At 42.1% G+C, this 13,544-nt stretch overlaps 2 protein-coding genes across 2 annotated transcripts; one reads left to right on the top strand and one right to left on the bottom strand.

The window, feature by feature from the left end:
• Positions 1-521: 521 nt before the first annotated feature.
• LOC306713729 (uncharacterized protein) lies at positions 522-2,981 on the top strand. Its single transcript, XM_079183541.1, has 4 exons — positions 522-650; positions 1,113-1,206; positions 1,485-1,572; positions 1,657-2,981. The coding sequence occupies exons 1-4, from the start codon at positions 578-580 to the stop codon at positions 2,383-2,385; spliced, it is 984 nt and encodes a 327-aa protein (XP_079039667.1). The 5' UTR covers positions 522-577; the 3' UTR covers positions 2,386-2,981.
• A 213-nt stretch (positions 2,982-3,194) lies between these two features.
• epyc (epiphycan) lies at positions 3,195-12,760 on the bottom strand (the record flags this gene model as incomplete). Its single annotated transcript, XM_079183531.1, has 7 exons — positions 3,195-3,604; positions 4,709-4,804; positions 4,933-5,135; positions 5,227-5,385; positions 5,561-5,677; positions 8,129-8,306; positions 12,569-12,760. 7 exons carry the CDS (start codon positions 12,758-12,760, stop codon positions 3,434-3,436), a joined length of 1,116 nt encoding a protein of 371 aa, XP_079039657.1. The 3' UTR covers positions 3,195-3,433.
• Positions 12,761-13,544: the final 784 nt, after the last annotated feature.

The following is a 13,544-nucleotide window of genomic DNA, read 5'->3' as shown; positions in this document are numbered from 1 at the left end:
GTAAAGCTAAAACACAGATAACTAAACATAATTATATTGTTATGTAGGTTAATATATATATATATATATATATATATATATATATATATATATATATATATATATATATATATATATATGCATGTAAATAGATAACAACATACAACGTCTATATAAAGTTCAGTGTTATTGTAAACTGTATAGAGGTTTACAATTATAAGTGTAAGTGGAGTGCAAAACGTGCTGGGATATTGTATAGGTAATGTAATAACTGTTCGTTTTGTATACATACATATCAATCAATAAACAAATTAAATAGTCAATTGTATGAACGATGGATTTATAAAAACACAGTCGAGTACTTAAAATATACTATGGAATATTATTTTGTCGTGTGCTAAACCTCCGCAGCACTGGGTGGCGATAGTGAGCTGGTTATGCCGTTGGCGCCTCCCAGTTTACAGGTCACGCTAAAGCACTCTGTTAAAAGCAAGCGAAAAAGAAGATAGGGTCCCTCTGAAGGAGGAACGAGTAGTCTTTTTCTTACGAAGGACACTTGATAACAAGGCCAAACCGAAGAAACGGAAAATAAGAAAACATGGAAATCAACGATCACGCCTACACGACCACCACTTATGATAAAGTCAGCCCCGTGGAGTTCACGTATAAAAGTAAGTACAGGCAGCAATAAATACCACGTCTTAATCAAGCTAGCTAACGTACTTGGAGCTAGCTTGGGCGCCTAGCAAGTGTGCTCCACGGTGAAAGTTCCCCACAAGCACACTTTCATGCAACGATTAAAAGTGAATATAGCTAACGCGCATTTTTTCAGTCACGCTAGGTTTGATATGTTGTGTAATATTGTCTAAATGAGCATGAGGCAACACATCAAACTTAGAAATACACTCACGTTTAACTGTTGATTGGTACCTGCCACTTGTTGTAAAGTACAGCTAACAGGTGGTGCAGGTTATAGGATGAGATTGTGCTAATTACTCACCTGAAATAAAACAATATTGAGTGTTCTTTAATCTTATTTCGTAGGCAGAAATGCACACAGCATAATAACCAGTGTTAAATAAGTTTTGGTCATTAAGTCATTCTAACTCATTTCTTTTCTCTCTCCCTCTCAGTGAGTATGAATGAAGTGGAAGCCTTCGTGAAGCTGAGGATTTCTAATAATTACCTCTTCTCTGGAAAGAGAAATACTTCCATGTGGGCATGGAGGTATGACAGCAAGTTAAAGCTCTAAGAGACGTTACACGTCTAAATATGTAGAAAGTACCATCATGTGATATTCTGCAATGAGATTTGTCTTTGATGGTTTAAAAAAATAAAAAAAATAATGCTAAATGTTTGTTTAATATTCACACTTGAGAAGCTAAAACCAGGGACTTTTTTTGGCATTGCTACTTTAAATCCATGACTCATGATGAATAAATCATCAAAGTAGTTGACTAGTCGATATATGTCTTTGTGTGCTATTAAGATGATTCTATTTTCAGAGCCATCCTGAAACATATGGGCTTGCACCACAAGATGACGCACAGTCAAGCATCCAAAAAATGGGAAAACCTGAAGAAGAGATACAAGGTACAGTAAAAAACAACAACAAACGAAACCACTTGGGCTTATCAAGTATTTAAACGATTCATCGCCCTCTCTCTTCTTCCTCAGGGGCTAAAGTACCCGTCAGATGGAATGAAAGGGATCCCTGATGCGTGGCCTTATTTCAATCTGATGGACGATGCCATGGAGGGTCGGCTGGAAGGCAATGCCCCCATCATCAAGGCCTTCCCCACCAACGGCGAATTCCCGCCCATCCCCAAACCCAAGAAGAGGAAAGTATCCGTGGTGGTGAACTCCCATGCGGCTCCGTTAGCAAACAGGCCGGAGATCGAGGTCTCCCTGAACGGAGATGAGGACGAGGAGGCGCTGGAGGAGGGAAGCCAGGAGATAGATCGCGCCATGCTAGACATGGAGCACGGGAGGGACACGATGGACGGCGGAAGGCGGGTGATGGAGAGGGAGAAACGGGTGGTGGAGAGGGAGGAACGGGTGGTGGAGAGGGAGCGGCAGGTGCTGCAGAGGGAGAGAGCGGCGCTGGACAGGGAGGTCGCCGCTCTGGACCGAGACCGAGCCTCGCTGGAGAGAGAGAGGGCGACGGTGGAGAGAGAAAAGGCGGTGATGGAGAGGGAGAGGGCGCTGGTGGAGAAGGACAGGGATGGCGTGAGGAGGGACCGGCTGGCTCTGGAGCGGGAGAAAGCCCGGCTGGACGGACTCTCTGCAACCAAAGAAAGGACCGAGGAGGTCCCAGAGGACAGCAGCGAGGCGAACGACTTGGTTCTCGTGGACAGGAAGGAGCATTTCCTCAACTTGTTTGAAAAACTTATTGAAAACTTTTGATTCCCTGGGGGTCCCTGCATCGATTCAAAATGCACATACTTCACCCACAAGGCGTCAATGAAAACTTTGAGCCACTCCTGGTTTGGAGAGGTCTTCACAACAACTTTATTCACTTGTGGTTATTCCATACAGAGCACACAATAGCAAGCTATTTGCATTATTCTTAACCCCATCCACAATCAAAATCAACCCCCCCCCCCCCCCTCCCAAATCAAACAATAGTCTTTATTTGATCGACTCTAGACATTAGAGTCTTTGGTATCGGCTATTGTGCACGGTTAAAACATCACTTTTTTAAAATGTAATATACCAAATATTGCAGTTCATGTAAAAAATCTTTTTTCAGAATATATATTTTTTATATTACAGTACAGACTTTACAACAAATGATCGTGTTTAAAATGCGTCTTTTATTGCATTAGATAATCAATTTACCTTCCATTAAGCTCCAGCTTCAATAACTTTACGCTAGTATACATTTCCAAAAGTGTTAAGATTTGTCAATAATAATATTATTTTTTATTTTTTACAAAACAAACATTTAAACAATTTTTTTGCCATTCATGAACAGACACTAAACAGACACATACATGCCATTTGAGGATTTATATAATAAACGGATTTCTCCGAATGACACCCATTGTTTTCTCTTCATCAAGTTGCGGAACAGTTTGGCTTTTGAGAAAGTTCTTGTGTGTGTGTGTGTGTGTGTGTGTTTGTGTGTTTTTTGTATGTGTGTGCATGCGTTTTGATAGGTGAGGGAACGTGAGAGTGACGGTTTTAGTGTGCATCAACAACAAAGAAGAAGTAGAGCAGTGTATCACCAGAATCTGACTCTTGTGGGTGTGTGTGTGTGGATGTTTATGGAATATAATTTATTTTACTGATCCATATAGTACAAGTCAGCAGCACGCATGGCAGTTAGTAACTATAATTAATTGATTGTTTGAGGAGTGTTAGGCTGTATATGCACGTGTGTCATGTGTGTCAATATGTACAAGGATGTGTGCATGTGGTTGTGTTGGTGGGAGTCGGTGTGCCTGTGTGGTCAAATGAGAGCCCCGATGGGAATGCGGGGCAGGCAGACGTAAGCCTGTGGGGTTTTGCTGAGGTTGATGGGGTTGCCGTCCAGACGGATGTCCTCCAGTGCGTTCCGGATGTAGTTGAAGTCTTGCAGGTTGCAGAACGTGTCCCCATGCATCATTTGAATATTGTTACGCTGCAAAAGAAGACGGAGGAGGATACATAATGAGATATCTCCTCATTGCATGCGACACTTGCTAGAATTCAGATTTTCTGTTTTAAATAGTCACATAGTGATCGTGTCTTTCCCCGCCACTTTGGAACTGAAGATTCATTCAGTGAGGTGTCAAAATATATCACGTCTCTGGTTAAACTTCAGGTTGAGCTCTTTGAACGCTAGTCTTCAAGTCTTAATTCTGAAATGCAAAGTTATTTATAAAACATTACATTTGCGTGGGGAAGGGAAAAAAAAGTCTGAACAGGTAAAACTCAACTCTATTGTCAGACCGACACGTTTCGGCTTGTGGCCTTCATCGGGGTCAATTTGTTTAACCTAAATAGACATAAGATGTTGTGAAAGGATTCATATTCAAATGGTTTGGATACTAGTGTCAGTGAAAATAAACACTAAACCTACTCTACTTTCAGTTTCAGGGTTTTCTTTTTTTGTGGGGGGGGGGGGGGGGGGGGGGTGTATAAATCTTGTTTCAGGAGCTTTTCAGTGACAAGAGCTTGCAGCATCTGTGTGCAGTGCAAATACCTGAAATGAATTTTTCATTTAAGTTCACCTACTTAAAGGCCATGCTCCTCCCACACAGGTGTTTTCAGTTACTTTGCCTAATTAAACCACTAAGTGACAGCTTTCTCATTCTCATTGGTTTGGGACGTTTTGTGACATCATGTAATTTTGGCATAGCTCCGCCCACTTCAGCGTGAGCAGAGGACTAATCGGGCCAAAGTGAAAACACCTATGTGGGTGAATGGCACCTGTGATTAATTATTCCAAATTGCCTTCTCAGTAACTATATGAAAGATACTTTCACTGCAATATTCCACCAATATTCCTGTTTACACGCAGTCGTACATACGTACAAACGTAAAATGCGTACTTCCTACAGTGACGCCGAATGCTATATTCGGAATTCAAAATTGCCAAACGGAATATGCTGTTTATGACCCATATCAAATTTGTAATAATGTCACATTTGGAATAATAGTGGAATATTTGCCGTGCATGTAAACATAGTCCATGTTGACTAGCGGTGGGGGTTGATGAGTCACGAGGCCAAAGCGGATGTACCTGTAGGTGTAGAGACCGCAGGCTTTCTGGTAGAGGCACGGGGATGTAATCAATGTGGTTGTCTGTGAGGTACAGGTACAGCAGGCTCGTCATATCCTGGATTCAAGGAGACAAGATATAAGTCGTTATGTAAACATCGACAAAATAATATTGACCGATGTATCGGCCTTCATTGTTTGGTTGATTGGGCTCGAGTGCGTGACAGAAATTGTAGGTGTACGTACTTTGAACGCCTCTTTGTGAATACCCCTGCTGCCAATGTTGTTATGGCTGCCATCGATCAGGCTCATGGTCTGTGGGAGAGCAGGCATCTGTGTGATATGGTTTTCTCGAATCACCAGCTCCTCCAGCTCAGGCAGACCCAAAAAGGCTCTGTCATCGATGGACGTTATCTCGTTGGCGGTCAGGTCGATCCTCTTCAGCTTGTCTGGAAGGATGCGACAAAAGCCAACAAGACATCAGCTTTATATCCGGTCCTGAATATCTCTTAATATTTATATATTTAAATTCAGACATACTCATGAAGGCGAAGTCGGACTTGTTGATCTTGGTGATTCTGTTGTAGCGGGCGTAGAAGTGAGTGGTGTCTTTGGGAAGTGGTGGAACACTGTCCAGCTTCAAGTCATCGCAGTAGACCGAACCACCGAGGCACGTGCACAGCAAGCAAGTGGGCATACCTGGAGGATATGGATCAGAAGGAGGAGAAGAGGAGAAGGAGGGAATAAAACATGGTAATAGGTAAGCGGTAGAATGTTTTTCAGAGGATTCAGTGTTTGCAGACAAGTTCCTAACTGGCATTTTTTTTTAAATCCCCCTTCTCTGAATTCAATGCCTGTGTTGTTGATTACTGACCTTTCCTGTCAATCACAGGCTCTTCGGGCTCGTCGGGTTCACCAGAGCTCACTGACCCTTCTACACCGCCAGTAACCTCCTGAGAGGTTTCTGGTGTTACTGGAAGCAGCCCCTCCTCTTGTTAGAGACAAGATTAGGTGTTAAAGAAACAGGTTAGTTCAGCATGGGCAGGTCTGGCAAACAGCAGCCCACTGTTTGCCGCAGTGATAAGTCACACAAAGTATGTTAGCAGTGTTAACTAAGTGTTTATGGCATTTAACTGATGAATGGAAGTTAAATGAAAATGGCTTTTTGGTGTTAATAGCATGACATGTGACCTGCTGAGTGCTAGTTAGTTAAAAAAAATTAGGGAAGCCAATTTGAATGGCTTTAGACTTTATCGTTTGAGTGCCAGCTGCCTCTGGGCTTCAGATAACCGCAACTGACTTGGTTTAAATATTTATGGGAAAATAATTAATTGCTCAGGTAATGCTACTATGCAGACGCGGTGCCAATGCTGGAACCAGTTTCTGCTAAAATTCAATGTTTTTCACCAAAATGTAGATTATAATTATATTTCTGAGGTTTAACAAACGTGATTAATTAGTTTTCGTTCTCATTATAATGCGAAAAGCTGATTTGTTTTGAGTAATTCACCCATCATGGATGTATTATAGTAACTGGGTAATGGACTCAAAGATGGTGCACATTCACTTGAATTAAAAATACTTGTGTTTATGATTCAGTGCGAACGCCAAAAAAAAGATTTTTAGCTTCTGGGGTTGATTCCGTGTACGGCCCCAAGCGTTTCTAGCCTCCGGGAAAATTTTACAAATATACAACCTTTATGAATTAAAAATGAATAAGACCTTGTTTACTGTCGGAGGTGACCTGTCACAAGTTTTACAGAAGTGCATGAAGAAGTTTTACCACGACTGGCCGCTGGGATGAATTGGCCGCAAGGTTTACATCCACGTTAACTTAATCAGTCTCTTCCTTCTTGGGCACGATACTAACAAACTGGGACCCACACCTTAAGACAGTGCTCCATAGCACTACTAAGGGGTATCGTACTTGTAAAGCTGTGATATTGATAAAGGAGAAGAAAAAACAAAGCTGGCAATGCTAATTCACACTTTAAAGGAAGTGGACAAAACTGACAAACAATGACCAGTTATTACAAAGATTCATTGGCTGCCAGGGCCGATGCTGGGCCGGGCAGAACAGTTTTTACCCACAAGTCTAGATTAGATACTGACCTTTATCAGTGTCAGGGACCAGAGTTACCTCAGGGACCTCTGCGTCTCCAGAGCCAGAGACACCAGAAGCCCCAGAGGATCCAGAGAACCCTAAGTCTCCGGAGGCTCCAAGATCCCCAGAGGCCCCTGAGGATCCTGAAGCTCCTGAGAACTCCCCTGAAGCACCTGACGCCTCGCTAGGGGTAGTCTCAGGAATGAGGGGCAGCTCCTCCTCTTGTTAGAGCCAAGGGTTGGGGTTAGGAGACACGAGATTAGGAAGGGTGGAAGGGTGGAGGGGTGAGATGGACAATCAATCAACCAATTAACCAATCAATCACACTCACATTTTAGATGAGACAGGAAGTGATGAGAACATTGATTATGAGTAACACAAAAACGATGGAACAGAGTTAACAAATAAGTAAGATTATGAGCAAAATCAACATTTAACTACATTCAAAAAACACAGTTAAATGGAATTGAAGACAAACAAATCAACAGAGTAAGACACATCAAGAAATACAGTAGAGTTGCCATCTGTACTAACCTCCAGATAACAATGTTATCCCTGAGTAACCGGACTCATCAGAGTCCCCAGAAACCCCAGAGCTTCCAGAGGCCCCTGAGATCAAGAGATCTCCAGAGAACCCAGAACCAGACTGGTCCCCGGACCCTCCTGAGCCCAGGGGGAATTCAATGGAAATCCCAGAGCCAAGGTCACCGGAGGCTCCAGAAATATCCCCGGATCCTGAGAAATCCCCAGATATCAAGATATCCCCAGATAGCAAGAATTCCCCAGATCCCCCCGAGCTCAGGAACTCCTCGGAGGCTCCGGAGATCAGGATAATATCACCAGAACCCCCGGAGCCGCTGGAGACCAGTAGGTCACCGGAGCCTCCCGACCCAGAAGCCCCAGAAGCCCCGGAAGCTCCCGAGGCCCCAGACCCTACGGAGCCCCCAAAGTCCCCGGACACATGAAGGATGTCAATGGGCGTCAGACGCAGCTCCACCTCTTGTTAGAGACAAGATTAGGAATTAATAAACAGACAGATGAAATGGATCATTAATCAGCTCACAATGATGATCAGGTTAAGTAGTCGAATGGTGACAAATGGACATTGAAAGGGACACATTTAACTATTTACAGCTAGTTAAATGGAAGACATGCACAAAGAAAAGATGATTGTTGAAGATGCAGATGACAAGTTTAGAAAAGTATATTAGTCTATCTTTGTTTTGGATGTTTTTTGTTGAGATGCTGCTTTGCATTGGCAGCAGGGGGAGCAAGGCCCTCTCTTAAACCCAGTGAACTTAAGTGACTCAAAGTTTACGGGTGTGTGCTGTTTCAGACCTTTCTGTGTGTTTGGGCCCATGAGGACCCCAGATCCCCCGGAACCCTGAGGGATGAGCTGGGGTGTTAGGGGCAACTCTTCCTCCTCTTCCTCCTCCCCCTCTTCTACTTCTTCTTCCAACGAGGCCTCAGGTACAGGGTAGTTATAGTCAGGTGGGGCCAGTGTTCCAATCTCTATCTGAGGGAAAGACAGCAGCAGTGAGTCAAAAATGCATAGAGACAGTTTGACCTGAGAGCGAGCGTCAATGTTCAAGGCCAAGAAGTTATCAATGTTCGGTAAAGATGCCACCTCAGCAAATTAATTAACTAAAGGTTGGAGGCCAATGCAATAATGGTGACAGATCAGTTGTACAATGAAGCCTAATTCTGAGCAGATGATACAGCCTGGTCATTAAAATGTCCACTGATTTCAAGAGAATAATAGGAATATTGGCGGTTATTACATTTTAACTTCTGTGCTCTATATGCCCACATACATTAATACTCATGAATTGAATTATGGAGGGCAACATGCAAAATATTTGGCATCTTGTTGTGTAGTAAGACTTCTGCACCACGTAATCCGTAAATGTGGAAAATGTAAATCTTTTGCATCATTCGATTGTTAAAAATCCCAACAATCATTTTAACAGTAGCATTAATTGTGTGAGGACATTTACAACATTTTAAACTCTGCTCTATTCATACTATAGCAGCACAAATGTCTCTTGATATCCCATTTGGTATTTAGTCCTTCATAAGCAAACGTATTGATCCCATCCATTATACAACTTTCATCCATTCTATCTACATTTATTATAAGCAGATATATTATACAGGAAGTGCAGAACTGAGCCAATATAATCTGAGGTGACACAGTACAACTGATGTATTACTGTATCAAAGACCAAAACAAAGAATCATGAAGGAACCACTAGATGGCAGCCATGTGTACAGATTTAAGTATCCAATCACCGCTCACGTGCAACTTCCAGGAAAGACTATAGTGGACATTTCATAAGAGTGATTGACCTAATTTCACTTTGCCATCAACCATTAGCACACATTTTTCATACCAACAGATAAAAGAACATAGACGGGTATCATGCCATTTAATTTGCGACTTTCCAGATTTGATATAGATTCAGTTTGAAGCTCTTGTTTGTATCTACTTGAACTGAAGACAGGAAATAGTTGTTGTCAATCCGACTTCAACCTTGGACATTACATTTTTAATTTTTTATTGAAAGGTTGTCAAATCAGCATGTGAAAAAGCAGTATATATATTTGACCCTAAACTGGTTGTAGTCAGTAAACCTAAGTACTAGACAAACTGCAGAGGTTGTATCCAAGCGCACAACCATGTCTCCTCTATCTCATTTCAAAATATAAAATCACTTTATAAACAAACATTTACGCTTTCCATTGGGTAACAATTGAAAAGACAGCTCTGCCAAACCAACCAAGCTTTAAGAATTGCAGTCCTTTGTGGTTTCTTCATTAAAAGCTTCAGGTATATCCATCTGGTATAATTGCAGTTACAGTCACTGCAGTTGCTCTGTGATGTTTGATCAAACCTGCAGTTCTATCGTTCTCCAGGTGAGGGCAATGAGCCCCCACTCACCGCCTCAGGTAATACCTGACACTCTCTGACGCCCAATGAGGCTGGCTCAACCCTCCAAAAAGGGAATGGTCCTTGTGGAACCAAGACACACATGGTAGCTGCACAAATCCATATCTTAGTCTTTTCAGCTACTTGCGACCACAGTAGTCAGATGTCAGAAAGCCTAAAAGTATCAAAAATCATACATCATTACAATAAATCAAGTCAAACAACGTGCAGCCATTAAGTGATTGGTTGCAACAAATATGACTATGCGTAAAAGTCCTGCTGAGACTTTAAATGCAGCAATGAAGGAGATGCCCAGTCACATTTTAAAGAGATTTGGCAGAGACACAGTTTGGGATACAACAAGGTAGGCCTTTGAAAAGCGTTGTGCAGAGTTTGCTCTGCTGCAGCTCTCCCATTCATTTACCCCCTTTCCCCAAAGCAAACATATACACCCGAGGGGAAAGAAGAGGCGAAAAGCTGGCGACTAAAAATACTGAAAAAAAAAAAGCTCTGGAAACAGCATGGGAATACAGAATGCACAGGACGTTGAATGTGAGCATCAAGCTGATGCCAAATGTTATGCTGTAGTGTATAGTGTATCAATCAGTAGGGGCATTCAGCACGATGAGTAAAGTTTCAGACTTCATTTTCCCCCCACAACGGTTCAACAGCTGCTTCCTTTTACAACAAACAGAATGATCATTGAGAAGAAATGAGCACCAGCAGCTCGTGCTTCATCCACCGATACTGCACAGCAGGGACAATGTCAAGATAATTCATGTAAAGTCTAATAAAAAGCCAGGTGGTAAATTTTGAGTCACATTTGTGAAGCTATCCTGTCCAGAGGGAAGGCAGGTTTTGGACAGAGCACCGCAGAGCAGCTGTATCCCCCTGATTCCAGTCTTTATGCTAAGCTAAACCGACTGTAGCTTCACATTGAACGCACAGACATGAGAGTGGTGTTCATTTTCTCATATAACTCTTGGCAGGGCCAAAGCAGGGAGAAAATTGCCTGTATTTTTAAGAAAGATTATTTAATATAAACAGACACAATTATGATATTAATGACTGGATAAGGGGGAAACATGTGCATTGTATTTATTTAGTTGTTAAGATCTACAGGTGGCTGTGGAAACAGCAGTTTCAGCAATGACCTTAAAACCGTAGTTATTATAGTCTTGTTGAAACTAAGAAGACGCCTAAATGAATCTACACTCGGTTATTAATGCGTTTTGAATGCAGCGGACTGAAGACAATTTGCTTGGATAACATCGTAGATGAGCCTTTACTGAGACAAGCCCTGAGGAGAAAGAAGAGAAATACAAACAGAGAGCTGGATGTGGAAAGGAAAGCGTCAGCATTCCAGAGGCTTGGAGGTCACCCCAGCTTCATTTCTCCCCTGACATCTGATGTGTGTGTGTGCGAATAAAATCCATTTAATCCTCACTCTTCTTAAGCAACAAGACTATCTGAGGAGCTGCCCTCTCACCTTTAACTGTAGAAAAATAAACAACATGACAGATTCTTGCAATATGCTTTTTCTCAACACACAAAGCCAAGATTACAAGTCAAAACTTAAGTGTTTATTCAGTGTGAACAACAAGATGGGAATGTTTTCCCCTCTTCCCGCTCGCACAGACTCCCACAAAATCTTATGCAATTTGCTGTGTCATATCCAGGCTTGTTAAACAGAGAGACACTATCGAAGCCATTAACCTGCAACACATTAAAACATTCCCACACTGAACACTGTCATGTGTAACACTCAGCTGTAAAACGTTGCACAACAGAATTGTATCATGTTAAATATAGGCAGAAGGCTGTTGTACCTTTTTGCAATGGTGGATGGAAATAATTTGCCGCTTTAAGTTGCTTGTTCTGCTACATGTTGTCATATCTGCTAAATCTGTATTGGCTTGTGGGATTGGTTTGAGATAAGAGCAGTGGTGTGAGTGCAATCCACATCAGGTCTAAGTTAAATCGCATGGCTCAGAAGAAGCCTGTTGAAAATCCACCATCTTGACATGCCTTGGCCTGATTTCCGGGCAACAGAGAGGTATAAACGGGAACATGAATTTGGCTAAAGCTTGCCATCCCAGCGTGCCCTGCGGTCTTGCCACATAACACTCAACTTGAGCTGATTTAAAGGGAACTTCTGGACGCCGTCATCCAGCTAGTAACCCGTCCTGCCAACGTTCTTCACTCATCTTCTGAAAGATGTTGAGCCTAGCAGACTTTGAGTAGAATGAGAAAAGTAGATAACACTCTTTAGCTGTTACTGATAGAAATACATACTGTGGGAGCACCTTGGTGGCCGAGTGATTACGGCGCATGCCATATAACCATTTATATAAAATACTCCAGATGCAGAAGAAGTAAGCCTGTGGAAACACCATTGTAACCTAAATGGTGGCTGGCCAAGGTATAAAAGTGAAATATTTTGGCCACAGTAGTGCAATAAGCTGGAAAGCAGAATGTCCATAATCTAGATGGACAAACTGTTGGAATCAGCAGGACGCTTGTCTGCTTTATGAACCTGGTTACCTCGTTCCAACACCAGCCCGTTCGCCAATATTACACTGTCATGGCTGTGATTTGTGTAATCGGAGGAAAACAGTGACTTCAGGGAATTGTAGCACAAAAAACACACTCAATGAAGTAAACTGATAAAAGTAAATGTTGCATGAGTAAGTTAGGCATAAGCAAAGCAATGACCCAACTCATTTACTTGAACTGCCAATTAAAAGTGACCAAATACAAAAAAGACAACAATAATGTAAATCTTTCCTTTGTAATGACAATTCGTAGCAAGGGACACACATTTTCTCTTGACCGGGACAGTTTCTTACCTGAGGATCATCAATTGTCAGCTCATCTTCATAGTCATAGATATCCTGGTTCTCCAAATTTAAATTGTCTAGATCCACATCATAGTTGGCATTGTCGTATGAGTCCAAGTCCACCTGTCGGGAAAATCTGGGGCCGGCCACCACCGCTTTGAGGACGAAGAGTCCCAACACGAGCCGCACAAGCATCCTCATACTGTAGTCCTCCTTGACACGGACAGAGAGATGTGAAGTCAAACGGGGAATGTCCATTCAAATATTTACATTTGTAGATGCAGTACAAGGACATCATTTGTCACATGAAACTAGTTGAATTGCTTAATATATATACTATACCACGACATTACTACTAAGTACAAAAGCACAGCTGTTATAAATGAAGACAAGCTTTGTATTAAAACATAGCATTTCAACATGTCTTCATGATACTGGCTTCATAACCAGCCTATATGGTACCACAGACCGGGGTTTGACATTGTGTCACGTCATTAAGATCAGTGATTTCATTACTGAGGTGCAGACAGCTGGAGGAATCGAAATATGGAGGCTCCCTGTTCCAGGGAGCAGCCATCTTGGCCCAAATCAGAGCTCGCCTGTGGCGTGTCAAAGGTCAGAAGTCACAGTTGATCTGATAAGGGACCATGGGAAGGTTTTCATCAATCGGCAGTGCTAAGCACTTCTGTGCACTTCTATGAAAGGAAATCTACTTTCAACTTGTAGGATTCTTTTGTCTCTAAAAGTGTCAGAAAACGTGCAATAGGCGCTTTTGCCCTTTTCCGCGATCACTTTAGCATTCAATATCTGGCAGTTATTTAACATTACTGTATGTTGTGAGTGTGTAATACCAATTTTAAAGGAGAAGGGATTTTGGGGCTGCTTCTTTTCAAATAAGATACACATTTGAATTTCTGTTTTTTTGGATTCAATTATTTTTTCCCAATCACACAAAAAAGGCTTTTACAAAAACGTGCAGCAGAAT

This window comes from Pholis gunnellus (genome assembly GCF_910591455.1).
Source record: "Pholis gunnellus genome assembly, chromosome: 22".
Classification (NCBI taxonomy): domain Eukaryota; kingdom Metazoa; phylum Chordata; class Actinopteri; order Perciformes; family Pholidae; genus Pholis; species Pholis gunnellus.
The sequence above is the reverse complement of the archived record's forward strand: the minus strand, read 5'-3'. Positions and strand labels throughout refer to the sequence as shown.